The sequence below is a fragment of the Cyrtonyx montezumae genome, unplaced genomic scaffold (assembly GCF_038088225.1).
Source record: "Cyrtonyx montezumae isolate F1298 unplaced genomic scaffold, pur_monq_1.0 scaffold_2, whole genome shotgun sequence".
Classification (NCBI taxonomy): Eukaryota; Metazoa; Chordata; class Aves; order Galliformes; family Odontophoridae; genus Cyrtonyx; species Cyrtonyx montezumae.
Genome location: NW_027071936.1, coordinates 51,010,497 through 51,035,705, shown reverse-complemented (window position 1 = coordinate 51,035,705; position 25,209 = coordinate 51,010,497). Strand labels below are relative to the sequence as shown.

At 36.4% G+C, this 25,209-nt stretch overlaps 1 protein-coding gene across 3 annotated transcripts in view; it reads left to right on the top strand.

Moving 5' to 3' along the window:
- Nucleotides 1-25,209, top strand: part of STIM2 (stromal interaction molecule 2) — a 60,928-nt gene that overhangs the window by 17,903 nt on the left and 17,816 nt on the right. For 2 of the 3 annotated variants that reach the window (XM_065735694.1, XM_065735691.1), the window contains exons 1-2: nt 14,573-14,699; nt 23,016-23,130. In XM_065735694.1, the coding sequence (XP_065591766.1) occupies nt 14,637-14,699; nt 23,016-23,130 (178 nt within the window). In that variant the 5' untranslated portion in view covers nt 14,573-14,636. Of the gene's footprint in view, nt 1-14,568; nt 14,700-23,015; nt 23,131-25,209 lie in introns of those variants that run through there. The other variant, XM_065735693.1, reaches the window with a different exon arrangement.

The window sequence follows — 25,209 nt, the reverse complement described above, 5'->3', positions numbered from 1 at the left end:
CTTGAGGTCCCTTCCAACCCCTATGGTTCCATGATTTCATGTGTGTATAGTGTTCCGTATTGGAGTGGGCAGAAATTGTTTTTAGACTAAATGGGTTTCATTCATTTTTAGTGTAAAAGTATGGGGACCACGGAGTAAAGATATGGAGACTGTGTGTTCTGGAGTTGTGTGTTCTGTTTGCTGCCTTACTAATCCTACCATTTAAGATTTCTTCTATTCATTTGACCTATCATATGGAAAGGCACACTTAAGGAAAAGGAAACTTGGAACTGTACATTTTTATCTTCTCTGCAGATATTTGCAGAATTCTGTCATCACTAAAAGTTTGAACACTGGCCTGAGCATTCAAATTATGAAGTATTTTTTAACAATTGCTGTAGTTTTTGACTGTCTGTATTTGAAATAGTAGGTGCTTAATTTTTGACTTAGTCTAGCAGTCTTGCAGTCATGTCTTTACCTTGAAAATCATGGTGTAATAATTTAATTGCCTAGCTAAAAGAATTCTATTAATCAGGTCTTACCAAAACAGAACATCTTTTGTAAGGGATAAGTAAACCAATAACCCATGTGATCTCACATGAAACAAGGGAATTTAAAGAACTCCAGTGTTTGTATTTGTTTATTGAAACTTGGTTTGGAATAATTACTGTTCAGGGAAAAAAAAAAGAACAAAGAATCTTTTAAGAAGTGCAGAGATTAAACTTTACTCTAATTTATATTCCCTACTGATTTCTGTATTCTCAAAGCTTGTAGATTAAAAATGAAAATTTCAGCTGTTCCCATTGTTGACACTAATGAAATAGTAAACTTAAATAATACTTGCATGGATTTTCACATATTGCTTTGCTGTTCAGTTGAAAACTAAATGGTTTTTTTTCTCCTTACTAAGTAAGCTATTCCTGGCAAATGTTAGAGGAAAGGTTTTAAGTGCATTAAAGCCCACCTTTCAGTAAATAATGCTCAAGCTGACAGCTTGTGCAGTTACATGGAACAGCTGATGCTGTTCAGAAAAGATCGGAATTAATTCTGGTAAGCCCTAAATTGGCTTCCTCTGTAGGGTGCTGCTGCAGGTAATTACAGTTGAGCTTTCTTATCACTAGTTTTCTTGTTGAGGCAGAACAAGTTTTTAAGAGCAAAACTTTATGGGAATAAATTTGGGTACCTTTTCAGAGTGTTGTTTGCATTAATGCTGCAGGTCGCCTTAATTCTACTTCAGCTGTTCTGATTTTGGTTGCTTCTCTGTTTTAGTGCATTTAAACTGGTAAGTTGTAAAAGTGGTTGTAAATTAAAAGTGTGGATCGAGTCTAGTGGTCATAAATTCTTATTTTTGAGTGTATATATAATTTTTTTTAGGTTCTTTTGTTACACTTTCCTGTAATTCCTTTCCCTTCCCCCTTCTGTTGATTGTAAGTTAGCTACCAGCATCTTGAATCTTATTTTTGATCAAGATTGCAGTTGTAGTGCAGTAACTTATGTAACACTTGTTCATAAATTACCTTCTCTGCTCATAGAAACAGTGAAAGAGTTTCAAAACAACTCTTTTTTCTCTTCTTCCCTTATAATTCTACAGAAGAAATTAATCCTTCCTGAAATTCTTAGCCTGTTGTGTGATGTTAACAGAGCTTCTAAACCTTTTCATCTTTATAGAATCCCAGATCAGTTGGTGAAAGGAAAGGTGGGGCTGCTTATGTCATATACCATAACATCGCTGAATCCCCTTGGAGCTTTAGACAATGAATAGTGCCAGAAGCTTTCTTCTAATAATGGCAAAAAACTCTAGATTTTTATAACTTGAAAATATAGGTTGCCACTTATTTGGGACTGGATGTGGTCATGTTTAAGTACAATTTTAGCTTTGCATTTGCAAAGTTGCTTACACAAAATGTCTCCACATACAAGGAGATGACAGATGCTAGTGGAGGGGTACCCATGGAATTCAGTCTTGTGTTATAAGCAAGAATGTCACTAGAACCAGAGCTGGTCATACATTGATTTCTGGCCAACTCCTGAAGATCACCAAGGGTGGAGATTCTATATCTTCTGGCTAGCTTGCCATAGTACTGCAGTGCTCTCCTTGCAAGAAGACTGGTTATCTAACTTGACTCTCTTGGCATGTAATTTAACTATTGCCCCATGTCTACCAGTGCAGAATAGGGTTTACCCTCTGCTGTCAAGTGATTGCAGGCAGCTGTTAATCATCATAACCTTCTCTTAACATGACTACTGAACAAGCACAGCTTTCTGAAAATAAGTGGTCTCCTTGAATTTATGTGAGATTGAAACATTTTGTTTTCTTAAGTCTTATAAAATTGAACAAGTATGGTAAACACAAGATTTGGAATGGAATAGTTTTAAGAATGTGTACGAATACTGGATTCAAAACGAGCCTCTGAAAAAAGACTGAAACCAGCTGCATGCTGTCAGTCTGCATTTGTGTGTATACACACAGTCAAACAATACAATATTTTACTTAAAACAAAAACAAAACAAAAGCAGGGGTTACCTGGATAAGTTAGAATGTCACAGAATTGTAGGGTTTGGAATGGACCTTTGGAGATCACTTTGACCAATGCCTTGCTAAAGCAGGTTCCCTATGGTGGGTTACATAGGGAAGAAGGAGGGTTTTGTGGAGACTTCTGAAGAAGCGTTAAGTTTCTTTGGGCAACTTTTTCCAATGCTCTGTCACCCTCACAGTAAAGAAGTTTTCTCATATTTGTAAGGAACTTCCTGTGTTCCAGTTTGTGCCCATTGTCTTTTCAGTTTTTGGGCATCATTGAAAAGAGCCTGGTGCCATCTACTTGATTGCTTCCTATTCAATATTTATAAGCATTGATAATATCCCTTCTTAGTATTCTTTCCAGGTTGAATGGTCTCTCAGCAAGTCTCCATTTTTCAAAAGGGAGATGCTCCAGGTCCCTAATCGTCTTTGTGGCCCTCTGCTGGACCTTTTCTTTAAATCCCCTGACTTTCCTGAACTGGGAACCGTGTCCAGAAGTGGACAACAGTACTCCAGATGTGGCCTCACCAAGGCAGAACTGAGGAGGATAACCTTCCTTGACCTGCTGGCTGTGTTCTTCTTAACGCATCCTGGGGTAACGTTGGTTGTCTTGGCCAAAAGGTCACACCGCTGGCTTATGGCCACCTTGTTATCTGCAGTAAAATGACCAGGTTATCCTGGGAGAGGTTCTTACCATCATCAGTTCCTAATCTATGCATGTTTATTCCAGCCCAGGTGCAGAATGGTAATTGCTGAGCTAGCAGCACAAATGGGTTACTCCTGTAGTTTAGTGTAGTCTGATGTAGTACAGATATTGGAAATGAGAAAGTTCTGTAAGATAGATGTCTGCTTAGACTATGGTGCGTGTATTAAGCTTACATCTCTGATGTTGCACTTCATAGCAACAAATGGCAGCCTTTCTTTTCAGACTTGGGTTTGCTTTTCACGCAGTAGCTGCATGTGCAGATACTGCCATTCATTGGTCTGCCTTAAGCACTTCTAAGACTTTGGGTTCATCTGCTTGATGGAGAATTTGATGGAGAATTTCTGTATGTATGTGTGGGATGTTTTTTTTATTCCTCCCAGTATGAAAACTGCTTAGTATTCTTGATAATATTAATTAGCTTTGCTCTGATGTTGGTTATAAAACTGAGTGAACAGAACCTCTGTAAACAGGTTTAAGATATATGCAGAGGATATTATAACGTTTATCTATGGTTTTCAGGTTAACCAGAAGCTCTTCAGTGCATTATGTACTGATGAAGGTATCAATTCTTTATTGAGATGTAATGAAAAAAGGAAACTTTCTTATGTATTTTAATAGGCTAAGTGAGAATCTAGATCTATGTTATAGAAAGTAAGACGTGCTATTCCTGACCTTTTCTGACATTACTGATATATTGGTTGTATTCAGTATTCTTCACAATTGCAAACATCGTCCTCCTCTGCCTCCAGCAGATGACTTGGTATAAAAAATATTCTGAATTAGTTACTGACAAAAAGCACATATAAGGCAAAGACTTATAAATGCGTGAATCATTGTGCTAATGCACAAAAGATTAAAGCATTTGTCCTAACTAGTTGATACATGTGACTGAAGTGGAATAGTTGGTTTTCAGATGGCGGCTTAGCCAGGTATTGCAGTTGAGGCATGACAACAGACCTCAAAAATCAAGTTCAATTTTTTGTTTGATTAAACATGAGAGAAACTACAAGGCATTCATATCTCAGAAGCACGTTCTTCAGTAAACTTCAAACGTGTTTATTGTCTGTGGAGGCTATAAAGCAGCAGTGGAATACCTAACAAGAGACGCTTCTGATTAATTTGTTTAAAAGAACTTAGGAAATAGAAGGCCTTGTGATTGAAATTTATTTCTTAGGTTTTTGGAAATTGAACCTTAACTGAATGTAGCAAAGTAGAATTTCTTGCATGTTTCTTTATGTTTTCTTTTTTGATTTTCATTAAGGGCAAGTAGCCTTTCTTAGCTTTTGAAAATTATTTTCATTTTGATAATGGGCAGTGATGGGTTGCCTGTACTTGTTGATATTTGGTGTTTAAAAAGAGTAATGTAGTGGTAACACTTATATTGGAATTTGGCGCTGGTCCACTTTTTCTCCTTGTGCCCATTGCAGTAAGTAGCAGAAACATTGGTAATTCAGTACCTGAGAGATCCAGTTCCATTTACAGAGTGTATCCAGTGGAGTTTAAATCTACTACGTCGCTTATCAAGCTTCAGTCTTCTGAAATCTGACAGATGCATGTTAATTAGTGTTTAAAGTCTATTGCAAGAATCTTAATATTTTAGCTTTATGTGTAAGTGTTGTGAAGTATTCTTGAAGAGTGGTCACTGCCTGGAAAAAGCTTACTATCCTTCATTTGATCTCATTCCTAACTTGCACTGGCGAAAGAGGAAGAAACTAAGGTATTAAACTAGGTTTTTATACAAGTGTTCTTTTGCAGATGGTTCAAATCTCAATTGTCACAGTGTTAAAGATCTTCATACTTGCTTGTGCTCTTTCCCTTGAGTTCTCTGTAAATACCTGTCTGGTTGTTTCTTCTTTTCAGGAAATTCTTCTGTTATGAAATCAACAACTTAAAACAAAACAAGAGCTTATAGTCTCTGGTGCTGTGTAGACAGGTGTCAGTTTGCTGGCTGTGGGACAGATCCTATTGTGCATGTTAACTCTTACATTTTTGAATCTTTCCGCATATTCTGATTCTTACATTTTGTAAAGTGGTCAAAACAATTGAGCTTGAATTAAGGAATATAGAGTTCTGTGTTGTGTTATGTGCAGCCATACATCAGCTTGTTGCATGCAACTGTGTATGTGACATCATTTCAATTTGATTGTTGTTAACTGCAACAAGTGTTCTAGGGCACACCCTTTTCCTGTGCATCCCAGTAGTGAAGGTTTAAGATACAGAACTGGAGTTTCTCTCAGCAGTGCAGATGTTGTTCCATTAAATTCATTCTGGTTTTGTTTATTGCTCACCTGCTGTGTGCTGGCTGAGTTCAGCTCTGTGAGAAGTTTAGATGCAGTGCAGTTCTGCCTGCTTCTGCTTTGCTTTCTCCTTTGCAGTTGCACATCTTTCATGCTGAATTTGTTCCTCAAGCCTTCCTGCAGCATGGTTGCACAAATGTGCTTTTATTGGTACAAGGAGGAGAACAGTATGGGGCAGGAAGGTGGGGGGTACGAACAGTTTGGAATCCTTTTAGCATTATGCTTTGGCTCATTCTGCCTTAGAGCATATGTGGAATTATTGCCTTAGCTCTTTGCATCCTGGATGTGTTTGTGCTGTTGGAACAACTGATGGAGATGTAACACTTAGCAATGTGTTGTTCAGGCAAATGTAGAGAGTTCAGGACCTTTACACATTGCTATTGTATATGGCTTTTCAGTACTTTTCTAGAGATATAAATTATATAGAAGGGCTCCATCTGTTTTCAAAGGGACGAATTATGTTTTTGCTAGCATGCACCTTTTAACTATCAATTTGACCACTGTATGTAGCTTATTCTGAGTTTTGGAGCTCTTGGGTGATCCGAGTTTCCTGTTTGTTTTCTTTCTTCTCACGTGAGATATTCGGCATCTGCTCACTGAATTAGAGCTGGGTTCTTTTTTAATGCCTGCTTTAACATCTGAGGGATAAGTGTTGGCTGACTATGCCCTTCACTACTATTTCCGCAGACCCAAGAATACATTTATCAAAACCCTGTCAGCCAAAATGTATGTAAGATATGTACATCTGTGGTTTATTCTGATACTCTCATAACTGCCTGTGTTAAGTTTGAGCAGCAACATAATGATGTTATATTATTTGCTTGTTTGTGAGTATCTTTTTTCCCCACATTCTGAAACCTTGACGGATGAAATGAAGGGGCCTATTTGGATGTTATTTGCATCGAACAAACCACCAGGGTGAGCTGGGATAACAGCAGTAGGTTTATCAGCCAGGTTTATCACATGGTGAATTTTGTCATAACAAAAATATTAAGCAGTTCTATTAGCAGGAGCAAAACTACCAGTTGTGCAATGTGGTTGTACAATTTGGAGTTGGATGTGAGAGCTAACTGCAGAGCAGTTTGTGTAAGCTTCTAGAATTAAATGATCTTTTCCTAGCAGTCTGCACTACTAAATCTTCACCAACGCTAGAAATTGATATTTGTATGTGCTCAAAATTAGTGCTGAAGGAAATTGCTTAATTATGACCTTATCAGTTAAAGGAAATGGATCTGCAGTCAGCACTTTTGGATTTCTGAAAGCATATATGTGGCATAGGCTAATACATTTAATGCTCAAACACTAGAATTTTAACAGATTGCTTACAGTGGAAAAAAAAGTACCCTGATGTTAGGGGCTTATTTTATTATAACATTACATTTTTGTAGTTTAGATTTCGGTTGTACAACTCTGATGTAGTATTCTAAAGTATAAATACATGCTGACAACATGTTGTTACAGGAACTGTGAGGGATTTGATGATGCTACAGATGCTGCTCACAGAGGATTAAATTTGATTCCTCGGCTAGAACAGTTAATAATATATGTACTGGATTGGATGGTGTAGAAGACTTGAAGTAATTCAGTAATGTCAGCAATGTCATGCTTATGTGCCTGATTCATGGATATAGGATATGATTATGAATCACATGTGAAAACAAATCTAAGTGTAATTATTCTAGTTTTGCTTGGATGTAAGTATGTATAATTTTAAATGAAAATGATGACTTGAAACAGTTCTTTAGTTTATAATCATAGCACACTTAATTCTAATTGCCTGAATGTGAAATGGTTTGGATCTTAGAAGGTATTTTAAGTTTTAAGACTGCATCTCTAACACTTGCCTTCTACATGATTAAAAAAAAAAAAAGTAAGATGGGGTCCTTTTCAGGAGCTTTTGCTCCCTCATTTTCTTTCTGAGGTTTGATCTACACTTTCAACACACAAAGTTGGGACCACTTAAGTTATCAGTGATGCTACAACTGTGAGGTTATTTTATTCTGCATATCATTGTTCTCTACAGAGAAACGTAGTGGCCTATGCTGTGCTTAACTCATGAGCTGTATCTTAATACATGCTGGTACACTGAGTACTGACTGCAAGCTTTCACCAGAAGGCTCAAGATCAGACTGTGAGATTAATTCATAGCAGGGGTATTAATAAGCATGCAATTCTAAGCAAGATGATGTTTAATATAGAATTTAGTTACTAAGAAGTTTGTAGAAATCTGAAAAAAACAAAACAAAACCCAGAAACTACTGCCCTAGCAGCAGGCATACTGTCAGGCAGTTTCAGGTCATCCTTAAATCTGATTTCCTGACCGAATTTAGTAAGTGGCTTAAATGCTATGCTGTTTTTTTTGTTTGTTTGTTTAGAGCTGACAGATTTTTGCGTGCGTTCAAGTAGATGATAACTTCCCACGTTTAGAAAAGGAGGAAGTTATTACAGCAGGAGAAAACTAGTTAGATCTAAAATACACAGAAAGCGCAACTACCCATTTGCACTAGCAGCCATTTAGTTAGTTTAGTTAGTCATTTATATGAATATGCACCTGAAGTTTGTTTAATCAGCTTAATGGGTGTTCTGTTGACAAATGAACTTGAATACTAAATTCGTAGTCCTGGTTCTTTAATAACCATGGCTTCAAAAATAGCCGTAGCTTCTAAAAGTAAGTAGTATAAGGCAAACACAACAACTGTCCTGTTTGGTTTGTTTAAGGTTTGTTTCTCTTGCAGGTCTGGTTATGAATGTAGGGTGATTTTTGAACCTATCCAAATTTTTTTTTCTTGAAGGTATTCTAATTTCAGATGTTAGTAACCACAATAATGAGTATTTCATACATTTTAAAAGGTGTTAAATAGTGCATATCTGGATTTAATTTTAAATTTTTAACAATTACATTTCTGTCTTTGTTTGTGTATGATATTAAAGTTTTATGGAGTGAGATATATCTCTGTGTATTGTTAAGAGGAGAGATCAGACATTTTTCTTTTTTTTCCACTGTTCATGTGTGCATAGGAAATATTGTTTATAAAATAAGGTTGTAAGGAGGAGAAAGGGAGAATAGAACTGTCATTGGCTGGCTAAAGATACATCTTCATCTCCTGGTGTTGTACTGCTTTGTTGGGGCTAGCAGGAGTTCCTCTTTCAAGTCAGCTGTCATATAGTCCAACTTCTTTTCCCTTTGTGCAGAGGGAGGTGTTTGGAGGAGGTGGAGGAGTCACAAATCTGTCTTCTTGAATTTTGTCTAGCCACAGAGAAGTGCTGAAGTTTGCTAATTAACTCACAATCTAAGTGAAATGTTTATACTGATACTTTTTGTTAGAACAATCGATAACATGAGTATTGTATTTAGAACTCTATATAACTTCCCTTTTAAACACGCACTGTTGATTTGGGTCATTAGAACATTTGCTTATTTGTGAAATTAATGCAAAGTTAGATTTGACATCATTTAATTTTCTTGAATTCCTTTCATATTTTTTCCTTTGAATAAACAGTTATTACTAGAAAGTTCTTCATTTGTGCAAGATGCTTTTCATATTTTAGTAGGTGATCAAAAGTTGGCCATGTCTGCCCTGCTGTTTGTTTCATAACTTTTGATCTGGTAAGGATTTGAGAAATGACAATCAAAACCTGCCTTAAGACTTGGTTTTGCTAGTGCTAGAATTTCTACTTTAATGAACTGTTAATTCACTAGATTTCACTGTGGTATTTAGAAAAGAACAATTCAAGTTCACAATTACTTGGTGTGGTGAAAATAGAATTTGATGGTGATTTGTGGGGGGAGAGAGGGAGAACCCAGGTTTGTCTTCAAATTTCTACATGTATAAACCTATAAACATTGTTTATAGGAAAGGTAATGAAACAGCAGAATGAATGCTTCTTAGGAGTGATAAAAACAGATTTGAAACTGACATAAAGATTGCTTGTATACAAACTAAAGGGGTATTGATTTATTTTAAGGTTGTTTAAGGCATCCTTACTTGTTAAATGAAGGCTATTTAGAGGATTTTAATTAATTATGGCAGTTCTTTCAGAGCAAAACTGCAAATGACATAATCTCCCCCCTCCCTTCACGTTATTAATCACTAAACTTCAGAAACAGTATTTCAGGTACCAGGGTTTGCAGATGAGTTTCATTTTTTGACTCTCAACTGTTATTGTGTAATAGATGCAGTTGAAGAAATTGTCTGAATTTCTAATATGTAGTATAGCAGGAAAGCCTAATGTGAAGCTTTGCAAACCTTTAAAATTCTTCAGACAGCAGGATGTTTTTGCCTTCTCTCTATTCCCACTGCATCCCTTCCGCTTTTTCTGCTATCATTAGTATTATTGCATATTGCTTTTCAGAAAGTTCATTTAAGTAGCATGAATGTTTTGATTAGAAGATAAATGTATTCTGCACGCTTTTGTCAAAATTGTCTTGCTTTAACGTTTCTGGTGGTAAGATATGCTGCAACGATTAACTTCATTTTTTTTCTCTCATCATTTAAGTAAATGTCACAAATAACATTGTCAAGTTGACTGTTATCCTTCTCAGCCTACTTGTCATATGGAGGAGTTTAATTATTAAGAGTAGGAGTGATTTGCTTTGGAAGTTTTTAATTGAAACATTAAATGAAGCTCGATCTGAGGATCTCTCTTCATGCATTTGAAGATTTTATGACACCTTATGTAAGGATTTAAGATAAAAGCTGCCTGTTTGTTGCTTTTATTGTAAGTAGCTGTTTTAAAACATGATATTTGTGAAAATTCTTGCTTTCAAGACACTTTAGTCTCTTTTGTATTGGTCAGATTTGTACTCATGTCTTTAAAAATCCATGTTCTTTTACAGGTTTTTTTTCTGAATTGATGAAGAAAATGGAGTGTATTAAAATACAATGTAAAACTAAATCATAAAGAGAAATGTGAGCTGTAAGGAAATGGAAATCATAGTGAGATGAAGATGCATTTGGTGGGGAGGTGGCAGGGAATGTTGTGGCCACCTGCTTTGACTCTGAAAAAATGCAGAGAAATCCCACTTCTGTCATCACAGCTTGTTGAAATACAGTTATTTAGAGCTTGAAGTATGTGCTTAAGAAGCTGACATTATAGTGTAGTGCTTGCCTTTTGTGTGAGGCTTCCTTTTATTCCATGTGGCCTCGTAGTAATGGGGAATGATAAAGCTAGCTGAACAGGGTATATTCCTGAACGTATCAGAAAAAGGCAGTCATGGAAACATTGTAGGATTCTGGGGGACTGCTTTGTATTAGTGTGAGGGGGGAAAAAGTGCTCTTCCTTCTTTGCGAGTCCTGAACAAAAATGTGTAGTAACCTTCCTGTCCAAGTAATTCCCAACAGCTGAGTTCTTTTGAACAAAGTAATTGGGAAATTTCAAGGCATGCATCTGATTTCAGGTACTTTTGCAAGTCATTAAGATTTTGTCCCTTTTCTTTTAAAAAGGTGCCTTGAGCCACTGAGAAGCCTTTATGGTGTTTTTGAGAGTAGACCAGAACTCCAAGCATCTGATGAGTCCCTGTGACATACTTCTAGGCACAACTACAGCTCTGATGCTCCAGAGCCCACTTGATAAATGGGGGGTAGTAACTGCAGGGCTGCCTACTTGTTTGTGTGTTGATCTTCACTCTGCAGATTGTTGTGCTGCCAGCAGTTTAAGGAAAAGTAAATGCAGGGTAGATAAAATACTGTGGTGGTGATCTTACACCCTTTTGCTTTGGAGCCATGTGTATTCCTAAAATAAATTTCATGGGCTTTGCTGACATGAACACTTGAAGATATGGGCGTAATTAATTTCCCTTACTGGCTTGTGTTGACAGTGTCACTCTGTATGCTTAAGTCCTGTTACCTCCAGGAAATGGGATGGAAAAGCTGTGATGCTAAAGCTCAGAACTTCAACTAGAAGTTTCTCTTGTAGCCTTGTCTTATTTTAGCTATGTTTAAAAGGAAGAGGAGGGGAGCCAAGTGCTAATTTTCCCTTATTTGAAAAAACAGTTTCCTGTGTACTGGATTGGGCCTCTCTGAACTCAGTTCCTTATCAGAATGCCTTCTGCAAGAACAGAAACAGTGGCCTGTTAGGCAGACTCTGACTTCTTCAAGGCAGTAGAAAGGTTTACTTCTAAAGCCTCCATCACATTTGAGCCATGAATTACATATTTAGTATTTCAGTGACAAATTCCCTCCTTACCACAACCGTAATGTCTGAAATTTCTATACTTCTGACCTATGTTGAAGGCATGTCTTCACAATGTGGTGTGCTTGTATGCCTCTTATACCCCTCACTTGAAGATCATCTCTTACTTTTGTTGTTGATTCCTCGGCGCTGTTTGTTCAGTAAAGGAGGGATCGACTTTAATTTACCAGGTACACTCCCTTGAATGAATGCTTGAATCCTATCTTTGTGCTCTTTCCTGTGATAATGATTTTGAAGTGTTTGGTGACAATGTATCAGCCTTGGACATACCTAGCAGTCCAAGCCTAAAAGTTAGGTTTGTCCTAAAAGTATAATAGAAGGCTTTGAGTCTCAGAGCACCATTGAGTTGAGTGGATTCAAAATGAGAAATGAATTACCAAATAACCTTGTCACTTGTTGCTGCTGAGCTTTTTATTTCAAGTACTTGTTGTATCTTGAGACTTCCTCAGGCTTTTCCTCATGTCTTTCATCCTAATTGGCTGAATGGCTGAAGTTTCTGATAATCACAGGATTTGAATTGCTTCTGCTTTGCTAATGAAGAAAAATGATGTATTTAAGAATCTTTTTGGTTAGCATTCTGTAGGTATTCTTATGAATAGTTTTAGGTTTGTAAACTTATTTTTGTGTTTTTGAGATTGTTTTCTGAATAGATGGTTGACAATTGTTTGTCTGACAACGTTGCTTTTAACTTGATTGCATCAAAGTAAACTTGGAGGTAAATCTGGATTCTGTTTAGGGTGGATTTTTTTTCATTGTTTGATGTGTTTCTGTTCTATGTTTCTCAGACCAAAAAGCAGCAACTGGAATGCTATCTTTGAGAGAGATCAAGAGTTCCTGCGACCAGGGCACAGGACATTTGAAGCATAAGTAGCAGTGTGTTTACTTCTCCAAAGAGCTATAGCTGCTTATTCAAGTGCCTTCATGTTTAAATAAGCTAAAAAGGTTTGGAGAGGTTCAGGCTGGACATAAGGGAAAGCTCTTTACTGTGAGGGTTTGTTAAACACTGGAACTAGCTTCCTGGTGGGGTGGCTGGTACCATATGCCCACCAGTATTCAAGAGGCATTTGGATAATGCCTTCACAAATGTGTTTTAACTTCTGGTTAGCTCCTTCCAACTAAACTGTTCTATTCTTAAGTGTACTTATAAGTACTGTGTTCGAGAAATTGATCAACCTCAATGTTGAGATAGTGTAGACTGAGAAAACATGATGTGAAAAGCTGGCCATTTTCAGATGAAAATGAAAAAAAAAACTGTCAGTGCTTGTGAACTGTGAACTATTTGTCTGATATTTTCTACTAGCTAAGAATAAGGACTAAGTACAAGTTAAAGAGGTTTAAACTGTCTTTTAGTGTAAAGAACCAAAAACAAACTTGAACTGTCACTTCTTTCAAGTTGCATTTCAAAGCTGAAAACTGCTGGATCTGGTTTAATATTCAGTTTTTTGTCTTAACAAGTATTTCATGCATCTCAGATTTCTTACTGTTTCGTAATAGTGCCACTGTGTTGGGTTTTTTTAATTGATATATGAATACAGTTGGAACTGTCAATTTCTCTGTAATGAAACTTCTATATAAAGTAAGAATGCTGTGGATTCATGTTTGTCTGTAGCAGGATTAATCCTGTTAACGTGGTTTGCCAGTATTGTGCTTCAGCTTTGTAGCTTTATGCAAGTAGAGTTTTCTAGGCATCTTCTAAATTAAAAAATAACTAGTAAAACAGACACAAAAGCAGAATCATGCCAATTCAATTGGTATGTTAAGTTTTTCTTTGTGAATTCTAGATCTTATTATTTTGTTTCATTTGCATTTCATATAAATGAGCCTTTAGTATCTTGTGACAGTGAAAGCTTAGTCTTTTGGTAGACTAAAAGATAATTATGCCTCCTCCAGTTGTATTTTTTTTGTGTCGGTTAAGCAAAGTGTACCTAGCTGTAATTTATTGGAACAGTGCCTTTTTATGATGACTATATAGTGGGAAATAATTAATGCTTAAGTAAAAAAAAATAAAAAATATAAAATCATTTCTTATTCTTTTCCATCTCCTATCATTTGGTTTTGGATGCACCAGAACTAAAGTTAGCTACTAATGAGAAGGTCTGTGAAAGGCAAATCTTTAACGATGGGTTGATTGTTAGACATTTTACGATAGATCGGTATTTGGCATACCTTGTGAAAGGTGAAGAACAGATGTGAATTTGATATAGGTGGAAGCAAGGCCATTACACGTGCATAAATCATGAACCTTTGTAATTAGCTTGGGTGAGAAGATGTTGTCTTTGACCTCGACCCCTGCTCTATGGTGACACTGTTGTGTCACATATGTGACATCCATCAGTGTGTGCTGGGTTATGAGGTATCAAATATCTTTCAGTTGTATTTTCTTTTTGGTATGCTTTCTTCGCTTACAATCGGTGTCTGTTTTGCTTTTGTATACGGCCTACAGTATTAGCTACAGTGCAGAATCATTCCTTTTTTATTTGCTTACGAAGCTGTGATTGCAATACGTGACAACTTATTCTTGCTGTCATCCTCCTCCACTTTGTTTTTTCCAGGGTTACAGAAAGGCAATGAAAGAGTGGTTTTCTTTGGTGTGCTGCAATGATATATCATGCAGAGTGGTTGGCAGATAGAAGAAGTAGAGATAGTTACGGAATAGGGGATGGAATTGCAGAAGTCAATCTCAGCCACTTCTGTGAGCTTCCTTACTGGTTAAAAAAGAGGGGTGTTTTTGCCATCTATCTATAACATGGAGGCTGTGTGCAAGCAAGTACATATGCACATGCAAAAATTCATATCTTATGTCTTGCTTGGAACCATTGTTTTCTAAAGAGACAGTAACTAATTTTTTCTGTTCCTATTTATTTTTCTCTTCTTAGATCCCTGCAGTTCTCTCAGCCCACCATGCTTTACTGAGGAGGACCGGTTTAGTCTGGAAGCTCTTCGCATGATCCATAAGCAAATGGATGATGACAAAGATGGTGGAATCGAAGTAGATGAAAGTGATGAGGTAAGAGGATAAAAAGCCCTTGCTTGTGCATACCTGCAAGGTCTGTCCTTTTTTTTCCCCCTGTTTCACAGAGCTGCTCTGATGTTCCAGAAATTTGGGTAGTTGTTTCTTTTTTATAATTCAACCCTTTTTTTTACAGCCAAATGTAGAAGGTAAGTCTGGTTCCTGGAGTTGTCAAAAATGGAAATTAGTCCATTGTTCTAGCCTTAAATAAAAATAGAAGGCTTATATATGAAGCTGTTATTTTTGTGATTAGTGTTAAGAGGCTGGCCTTACTTTAGTTTGCAGTTAGGGTAACTAAGAGTTGATTTGAACTGCCAACTGATATTTTCATTTAAAATTTTCTCTGAGGGTGTTGTTGAGCTTTCTTGTTTACCTCAGATCTCTTCCAGACACTACTTGCTGCAAAACAATACCTATTAAAGACATTCTCTAGAACAATCTTTTTTTGTTTGTTTTAGAGGCAAGTGGTAAGCACCTTCTGCTGTAGGGTTAATAGTAGATCGTCCTATCAAGTACAGAAGATTTGTTACACAGACCTGCCTTAAGCATGTTGTAATTGCTTATGGTTGTGCTTGAATGAGTTTGGTAGGCAGAATTCTGCTGACCATGGAAGAGGTCTTGCTATTGTACTTATTTCACTTGACCATCTGGATCTCAGATTTACTGGGGAGGAATGAAGATAAATCAGTGTAGTTTCTTTGTTCTTGCTTCTCCCGCTTCCTGGTAGGAGAGAGGAAGGGGAGTGAAGATGTCCCTTAAAACTGAGGAGGTATTACCATGTGGTTTTAAGGTGAGTGGGAAAAGTCTGATTTCTCATCTTTTTTTTTTTTATAACTCCTTAGGGCAGATTGTTTTCCTGAATGATATAAATTGTGAGTTATGTTGAAGTTTAATATGATTCTGTCCTGCGTGACCGTGCAAAAATGGTGGTGATGCCTCATAAGAGTTTTCCGAAGGAATGCTATACAGTGGATAAAATGATCTGAAGTAAAATAATGTACTTAACATTTAAAGAAAAAATTTCACCCTGTACTTTCAAGCATGTTAGGGGGCAACAGTTAAGCTCCTGTAACATCCTGTAACATTAGAGCTGAACTGCTTATCATGAATGTTCAGGATAGGCACAATACAGCATGTAAACTGAAACACTGGAGGCTGAGATTTCTGAACAGCTTTTCAGGATTCTATGATTCTCTAGACCTACACTGCATTTATTATATGTGAAAGTTAAAAGAAAATACTGAAATATTTGGGCATTGGGAACTTTTTATTAGCCTTCTATTAGTATTCAAAAAGCGTGCCCTTGTTTCCAGTGGATTTCTTCATCTTTATTTCTGAACTTAAGTTTCTTCCTGTTCCAGAGGAATGTCAAGGTTAATCAAAGCTACTTGTAAACTTGATAAAGTGACTGAAATTTGAGCAGTTCTTGAAGAGATGCTGTTATAACTGTCATGCATGATTACTGAAACTGTATATTCAAAATACTCATTGTGCATAAATTAAGACAACTACAGTATAGCTCTTTCTCTGCCGCTTCATTATTTTTAAAATATGGAAGTGTTTAATAAAAAAATCTGCATTACTTTTTCAATGTTTAATTTCCTGCAGATCAGTGAGAACTTGGAAGAAAGTGCATCTGTACAAGATACTAATTTCAGATTTGCTAATAAGAATTGCATTTTAATTTTAAATTTAACAAGTAGTCTGTATGTACCTGTAGTGCATGTAACCAGATCTCAATCTTCAAAAACTTGGTAGTTTAACAATATACTTACCTGGTTACTCTATTACAGTAGATATATATATATATATATATATATATATTCAGGTCTATTCAAAATGTGTCCTAATAGACATTGCTTCAGAGGCAGATGTTTTTTGTAGGTGTAAGAGTGGATAATGCTGCTTGTTATGATTACAGATGAGAAGAGATAATTAATAAACCACTCTTCTGGAAATAAGTCTTGCTTAAATATGGGAATTAACAGCAAGTTAGTGAATTTCCTACTGTCTTGTGCTGCATGGTTTTCGTTTACAAGACTCCTGGAAGAGCATCATATTGATATTCACCATGTTTTTTATTTGGCAGCGAGAATACAACAAAGCACATGAAATTTCTGCTGTACTAAAACAGTGTTATGGATTACAAGTATATATTTACACGAAGGAAGGAAGTTCTTGTAAATAAGTTATTTTGAGAGAGGAAAGGTAACAAGTGGTAAAGATTTTGAAGTATTTTAGCTATTTTAATTTGTTAATTCAGTTGAGAACCCTTTGCAGTAACTCAGACATCTTTTTCTAAAGTTTCTCATGTCCATTGCTTGCTGTATTTTTTTTTCCTGTAAAATACCAGTCTCACATAAAACCATTCTGTAAAGAATGAATTTCTCTAGGAAGTAAGAAAATGTGTACTTAAACTTTGTATTTCCTCAAAAAATGTCTAACTGTCTTTTGGAAGCTGAAAGAAGCTTGTCATTAACTTGGGTGCCCTTCCTGTGGGAAACTTGATTTAAACTTCATCTGATATTTTTCCATGGGATTATTAGATGGTCTGAGTAAATGTCTTATGTGTTTTGGTGACTGAGAAGGTTAGAGGGGGACTGGTGGACTAGTTGTTGTTTTTTCCCCCTTTAGTCCTTATCTGTTAGACATGAAAGACTACTTAGTATAACCTAAGATTTTTAAAGATTGGGTAATAGATTATGCATCTAGTTATTGGTTTCTCTGAAGTAGGGTGTCAGCATGAAAACCAGAGGATGGTGCAGTAGGGAGTGGGGAAAATGGAAGCATGGAGGAAGAAGTCTGTACTTACTGTTACGCTAGGTGAATATGATGTTATGACTTCTGACTCCTGACAGTAATAGTTTACTATTACTGTACAAAAGGTTGCAATTGTTTACGTTGGTTTAAATATGTAGGATGTTGAAGGGTAACTAAAAGGGAGGACATATTACTGATGGAGATTTTAATCATATGCTGTGAGAAGATATCTGCCTCAGGAAGCATCTGTTATACTACGCGTACACTGCCTGTTTTAGAGGTGAACCACAAGCAGTAAGAGATGCTTGTTAATTCTGTAGGTTTTTCCTTCTGTTTCCAAAGAAGTTCTGTATGTCGTATCAAGTAATTTCCTCAAGAAATATCACTGTAGGAAATGGGTAAGTTGGTGTTTCTGAAATAGTATATCTTTGTGTACAATTACACACAAAAGCCAATGGCAAGAATTTACAGCTTGTGTAGAAACACTGGGTTGGTGATTTAAGGTCTTCATATATATATATATATATATTTTAGAGTACACTGTATATAATGAAGAAAAAAAGAAAGCTGTCTCCAATACAGTGTTTAAAACAGATAAATAGCTTGTATGATCTGTTCAGGAATAGTAGAACAGCACTTTGGCTATAGTAAGTTCGACAGGCAAAGTGACCATTTCAGAACGTGTGCATGCTCTGTATAGCTGTTATTTGAGGGCTTGAGGTCAGATTTGCATCCAAGATGCAAATAACCCAGGGGAGATGGAAGAATCAGTGTCATGAGATAGTATGCTTAAAAGATGATGATGACTTGGAGTTAAAAAAAACAAACAAACAAAAAACAAAGCAAACAAACACAAAAACTATCAAAGAATCCAGTAGGAAGTAAAAATGGAGGAGGAGATTGAGCAGTCTAGTATTAACAGCTCAATTGAAAATTAGGAATTTCTGGAATTGGGATGTGTTGGGGAATATATGTCTTGGTGCACCCTGTCTTTGATGCTCATTTGTGATTGAAGTTCCTCTACAAAAGCAGAGGAGAACCAGCTCGTGCTGCTCACTTCTGCTGTGTAATTATTTTGCTAGTGATATATTCGTGGCTCCCTTTCTTTTAGCAATTAAAATGATACATGCACACATCACTGTCTGTCTTACCAGGTTACTAAATTAAAATATTACGTGTTAATATTACTATTTTAGAATTTGAAGAAATAAAATGTAACATGCAACTACTCAACATGAAATTTTCCAAATTACTCCAGAGACAGCTGTTAAGCTGTGAAGATGAGTTGGTGTAAGAATTCTTTGGGTTAACTTAAGTAATTAATCCTTAAGTAATTGTATGTTTCTACAAAGGAAAAAAAGACAATTTACTAGATTGAGCTACAGCTCTATTCATTTCAATAATTATTCTGGACAGGGTAAGTACTAAACATTTCAGGGAAATTGCTAGCAATTCCATGAAGAACAAAATGTCAAGAAATGTGGTGCTAAGATTTTGAATATTTTGGGTATTAGGAACATTAAAGCATGAGGTGGAAAAGAACATCTGACTATGTGTCATCAAACTCTGGATGTCTCTAAGTGAGGAGCCCCTTCTGAGTTCTTGAAGAAAACCGAATCTATATATATCTGTTCTTTTTGACTGTTACATCTTGGAGAAAGAATAAAGATTTAGCAAAATATTTTTTTTGGGGGGGATAAGCACGTATGTAATCTTTTTTCAGGTGTCTGGTAGACAGTGTGCATGGGCAGTTGATGGAACATAGGGACATAATTTGCAAGCTAAGGCTTCTTTTCTCTTAAAGAGAACCAAGGCAGAGAGCTGCTGCTGTTTGTAGTTCTTACTCTGTTCTGGAGAAATCCATTCAAATGTTTTCAGACTTGCAACTTCGTCACTCTTAAGTCTGTAAGGCTTCATCTTCCATTGTTTAGTGTCTTGGGACCTTGTTATGTTCCAGGAGTGCAGCTCTGCTGTTGTCATTTCAGCTGGGAGGAGTTGTATAAGCTAAGCTTCCTTTACTTGTTTGCAGATGGACACACAGCAAGATACTAAAGGAACTTCGAAGGATGTTTTCTGTTTTGATTTGTCATCATTCTTAGAATAATAAATGTCCCTAAACTGGTATTCTGAATTATGTAAAGTAGTCAGTGCTTCAGAGTCAGACTGTTGAGCAAAGTGCTCTGTTGCAGAGATATCTACTTAAGCTGCTCAGTCTGCAGATGCTGCATCTGCTTTGCATCTCTCCAAGATATCTCCTGAGTTTGTTTTACTTCTCTGTGTAAAAGCATTCTGTGAAGAATGTGGATCTCTCACACAAGTATGCTGTACAGGTGTGACAGAACTCTTCCCCCAGAGCTGTTGACTTCCTCTTGAGATTACTCTTACATTTTAGTTATCAACTAAATTTATTGCGGATGTGCTAAAAGGTCTTGTTTTCATTGAATGCTGTCATTCGACTGCTAATGTGTTTGTCTCAAGCTGGTAAAACTGTAACTGTTGCTTTTTGAGGGCAGGTAATTTAGGAGCCTGCTTTGTCCCCAGATGTGATGTCTGCACAGGCAGCAGCACGGGCAGTCCTGCGGAGCAGCTGTATATACCTGTTACATAGAAACTTGTTCAAGGGTGTTTTGTGTCAGATCTACCACATGCTGTGCCTCTGTGGAGGTACTTAAGCTAATACGCGGCTGTCTGCACCTGTTTATTAACATTGCAGCAGGCAGTCTTGTTACAAGGAAGTGTACTTGTGGAAATTCTAGCTTCCATTGAAAGGACTGTGACACTTACAGTGGAATAAGTAAAATTTTCTTTTAAATTCTAATTTTTTTTTTGTGGGGGGGGCTGGGGGAAGGAGAGTTTCTAGATTACTTAAGATATACTTGCTGCTTCTTTGACAGCTATGGATTTTGTTTTTCTAGTAATGTCCATTAGACTATGATACATTGTTTTATTTCACATCTTTAGAAGCCAATTCTATAGGGCAAAATGATGAATACTGTGTAGCACGTTCTCTTTTAAGAGCATTCTTGCCAGATGCAATGTATCTGGCAGGAATAGATAAATGCATAGCAACAGAGCTTTCTAAAAGACTGTCTAATGGTGGCTGCTTGTAGAACTGGCTGTATCTGAAGACAAGTTTATAGTTTAAAACTGTGCTATTGTTTTTTCATTTTTGAGTCTTCTTTGAAAAAAATGAAAATGAAGGAAATAATAAAACTGGAGGAAGCAATAGGATAGAAATGAATAGTTGCTAGAGGAATGTAGTAACACTGAGATGTTAGGATGAGCTTACTTTAAGAGCAATTAGGTTTGAGTCTATTTTAAGTTTCTGAAACTGGAAATCATAATCTTGAGTCTTCTCCAGGACAAAGAATAAACACAGCAGATGAATGCTTCCTTCTGTAGTTAGAGTGGTTAATCTAACTTTACCACTGTTTTGCAGAAGAATGCAATTATTCATTTGTTCCTCGAGGAGCAAGGAAATTTTGCATCTTCAGTATTCAAACTGACATGCATGATTTTTTTGTCATGTTATGTATGGCTTCAGTTTGTCAGTTCTGTTTGCATGTCAGACTTGTATTGGATTTTGTTTTTCTTTTTTTCTTCAGAAGGATCAGAATTTTATGATGGTGGTCACTCTTGCTTCAGGCTGGTGCTTGGCTACAAGTTGGGTATGATTTGAGTTAACTGTTAAGAGTGCTGAAGGTTTTCTGAAAAGAGGACTCCAGCTTCAGTTTGCTTCAGGGAGGAAGTTTCCACTATACCTTATTACGCTGCTGAACTCTGTGGGCTCTGAGATATTAGTTTTTGTAGGGGTACAGTTGTCTCCAAACTTGTTGAACAGAAACTCAAAGTTTGAATCTAGATGTCTGGCTTTTTTTTTTTTTTTAAGTACTTCCTTCTTATTTAAGTACTTACATTGACAAATGATTTTTTTCTTGATGTATTTCTTACATAACTCGTGTGCTTTCTTGGTTTCAAATTTGTAGTCTTTTTAGAAGGCTTTCTTTTTTTTTTTTTTTTGAGTAATTCTGCTGGCTAAGATAATCCTTAGATGTTTTTTTCTCAGAGCTTATTCTTATAACTTCCCTGTTTAGAGTTATTTTTCTAACCTGTTCTTTGTGTACTTAATGGCCAAGGAAACAGAAGAGAGATTAGCTGCTGTGACGAAGAAGAGAAAAATCCACCCTCCCTCCCCCCCCCCCCCCCCCCCCCCCCCCCTTTTTTTTTTTCCTCTTACCAGAATTATTCTGTTTTTAGGACTTTCTTCAATTTAGGATACAACTCCTACTGAAGAATTTCTGTATTTTGCCTGGTGTTTTAAACAAACTAGATGATCTCTAGAGGTCCCTTCCAACCCCTACAATTCTGTGATTCTGTGGAAAAAAAATGCATGTTTGACTTTTCTATCTCTTCAATGTGGAATGTATTCCTTTCACAGGGGACTTTGTCTTGTCTAGCTATGCACTGTAATTTTGTCATTGTGACCATCTTCTGTTAGAAGAAGGAAGTTGTTACTGTTATTCTCACAGGATCTGAGAGGGGTGAAGTAGGTGGAACCAAACAGAATGCTGTGGAGAAAAATCTCAGAAGTGCATAACCCCTCCTGTGGAGTTACTGTGTATTAATTATTTTATGGGAGCTGCTAAGGAGTTTGTGCGTGGATGCTTCATTTAAAGCAAAAACAAACTTAGGTTTTCCCTGAGTATTTAACTGATATTTTCCACAGTTGTCCTCTCCTATCTGAAATCTTTGTGCTTAGGATGTGGAACTGTTTTTTCTAATTGTGAAGAAAAATTGAAATAAGGCTCTTTTCACCCAAAAGTTGATGTAACTGGCTGTGTTCCCAGATGAGCCAATTGTGAATAGATCTGTTAACTCCTGCTCCCTCTGCTGGCTTTGTAGCCCAACAGCACGGTGTTTTGATAGATAGGCTTCCTATTAATCATAGCAAATGAAACAGCTATGTGTACAACAGCTTCGGTTCTTGGAATGTAGCCTCTGAGGCATCATTAGTAAGAAGAAAACTGTCTCTAAGATGATTTGTTTTTCAGTTTGAAGTGGAGCAAAAGTTTTCATTACTCATTCAAAAGACTGAAGTAATACTAGTAAACTTTTTTCTCAACCCTCAGGCAGTTTGCTTTTACTGCTGTTGCAGGATTTGAATATTACTCGCTATCCATAAAAGACTGATATGTTTTCAGATACTTGTCTTGCCTTCCACAAGTGAAGAAGAGTAAACATATTCAGAATGGAGAAGTATGCAGTGTGATTGACATGGTTCGTGATTGTGAATGCTGCAAGGCTAAGATATAGTAATGATAGCATCAACATACAGTGACTGCAGCTTCAGTTTTCCTAGGATTTAATAATTTCAAAATCAAATTCTGTAAAAAATATTAAACACCGTTTGAATCTGACACAGTTGATTTGCATGAATTTTGTGCTGCTCATGTAAGGGGATGGTAAAGATTATCTTCTGTCCAACTTATTTGCAGCTTGTGTTTAGAAATAAGCATTATTTGAGAATTAAAGATGTGTTCCTGTTTCCTTCAGTTTCTAAGGGAAGATATGCAGTATAAGGATGCTTCTAATAAGCATAGCCACCTGCATAGAGAAGACAAGCATATCACTATTGAGGATCTATGGAGACGATGGAAAACATCTGAAGGTATGTTAAAAAAAAATGACTAGAAATTGTGGTTATTGAAATATACATAATTCACCATTTTCTACCAAGTCATTTAGAGTAGTAGTTAAGGGATGCTCTCTTCTTAAGCATCTTCAGGAATCTGTAGTGGTACCCAGTATCACAGGGAGCATATATTCATATAAATGCAATTGCAAACTCACTCAGTCCAGCTAGAGTTGATTTCAACTTTTGCTGGATGTGCTTGTGAGTAAATTAGAATAGCTTAAATTCATCAATAGAATGTTGTAATTTATGGAAGTAACTGTTGCAGACGTTGGATTTCAGATGAGCTTGTTTTTAATTTAGTAATCCCTGAAGGTTGCTATCATTGTGTTTTTAAAGATTTATTATGCACTTAATAATGTAGAAATTACAGTGTGCCTCTACTCTTACTACCTTTAGGTTATGAAACCTAAACTTTGTAGTTCAAAACACTTTGTAAAATCTTTAAAAACTTGGAATACAGAACAAATAATAATGACCCAGCATGCAGCCCTTTGATTTGGATGGATTTTTGAGACAGATATCCAAAATATCAACTGTTTTTTGTGATTAAAACTATAGAGGTCAGGGATGTTAGTAAGAGGTCTTAGAAGCAAAATAGCTTTTTTTTTTTAATTAAAAGACACTATTAATGATGAGCACTCTGGAGACCTTTGAATTGCTATCAGTTGAACAAGAATAAGTAGGTCCCGAATAGAAATGAAAACAGGAACATGTTTTACGTTCATTCAGCTAACATGGACACAATGGTAAATGTGCATTTACCATTGGTTAACTGTTTGATGTGTAGCAACTGTCTGCATTTTAACCAGTGATTCTCTTCTTGCCTGATCTCTTCAAGTATTCTTTCCTTCACAGATCTTTTGTAATGAAAATACTGCAGCTACATTATTGGAAAAAATCATCTCCATACAACTCTTTGTCTGATCTGTATGTAATTTAGGCTGTAGTAATACTCAGTGAACGGGTACTTCTGACATAACTTTGTTACAGTTTTCTTGAATGTAGTGAGCAATGTAAAACTGAAAACAGGGGGATTGAAAATTGAGGGGAATGCCAGATCTCCCTGTTTCCTTACAGTGACTTTCTTCTGCATCTCTTTAAAGATACTGTTTGACCACTGAAAAGGCCCCCTCTAGAAACTCCCAAGTGGTACTAATTAGGAAAAGTGAGATTTAAACTAAAGATATTTTAAGCTTTATGTTGCTAATTGAAATGCAGCTGTTAGAGATGCTTGCTTATTTTCTTTATCTTCTTTTAATTTTTCCTCATTAGATGAAAATCTGTTTAGGTGAAAAATTTTCACTTAAAATTGCTGTAATTCAGAGATCCCCAAGCTTGTTTTTGTGATTACCAACCTTTTCACTGCTTTCTGAACTTAGAAGCAAGCCTAAATAGTCTTGTTTATAGAAGAAATTCAGAGTCAATGTTTCATGCTTGGTTTGGGTGAGAAGTAAAAAGTGTGAATCCTCTCAAATCTATTTTCATTTAACTTAGGAAATGTGCAAGATATTACTTTTCCTTCCTAGATGTTTTAGGAATTCTGATATGTGTTGCTAGTTTGTAGTGCCAGTTTAGTGCAATTTGACAGCATTAAGCAGGAGAGTGAAAAGTAGTGTGATGGTATCAGTAAATGGAGACTTTGCTCAGTAGAACATTAAGGTATTTGTGTGACTGTTACAAGCTCTCAGTAGTGTCCATTGCACCTCTGCTTATTCAGAAACCAGGAAATATGTCTGTAAGAAATTTATACTGAATAGAATTACCCTTTTCTTCCCATAAAGATTAATTTGTGTGGTTGTTTAACTTCAGTATTTATCAAATAGCTTAAGGTTGCTTTTTGCTTAAGATGCAAGATGGACGAAGTTTGAAGCAAGAAAGCAAGAAAAGCTTCAGAATATTGCTAGTTAATTACTTCTGGTATGAGATGTGCTTTTGCTGTCCTACCTGGCTCAATATGTAAGACATTGTCTGCGCTTGTGCAAGTTCAAGAAGTTCCAGGACAGCTCTGTTTTGCCTTCACAAAAAGAACCATGTCATAGCTTAAAGCAGCAT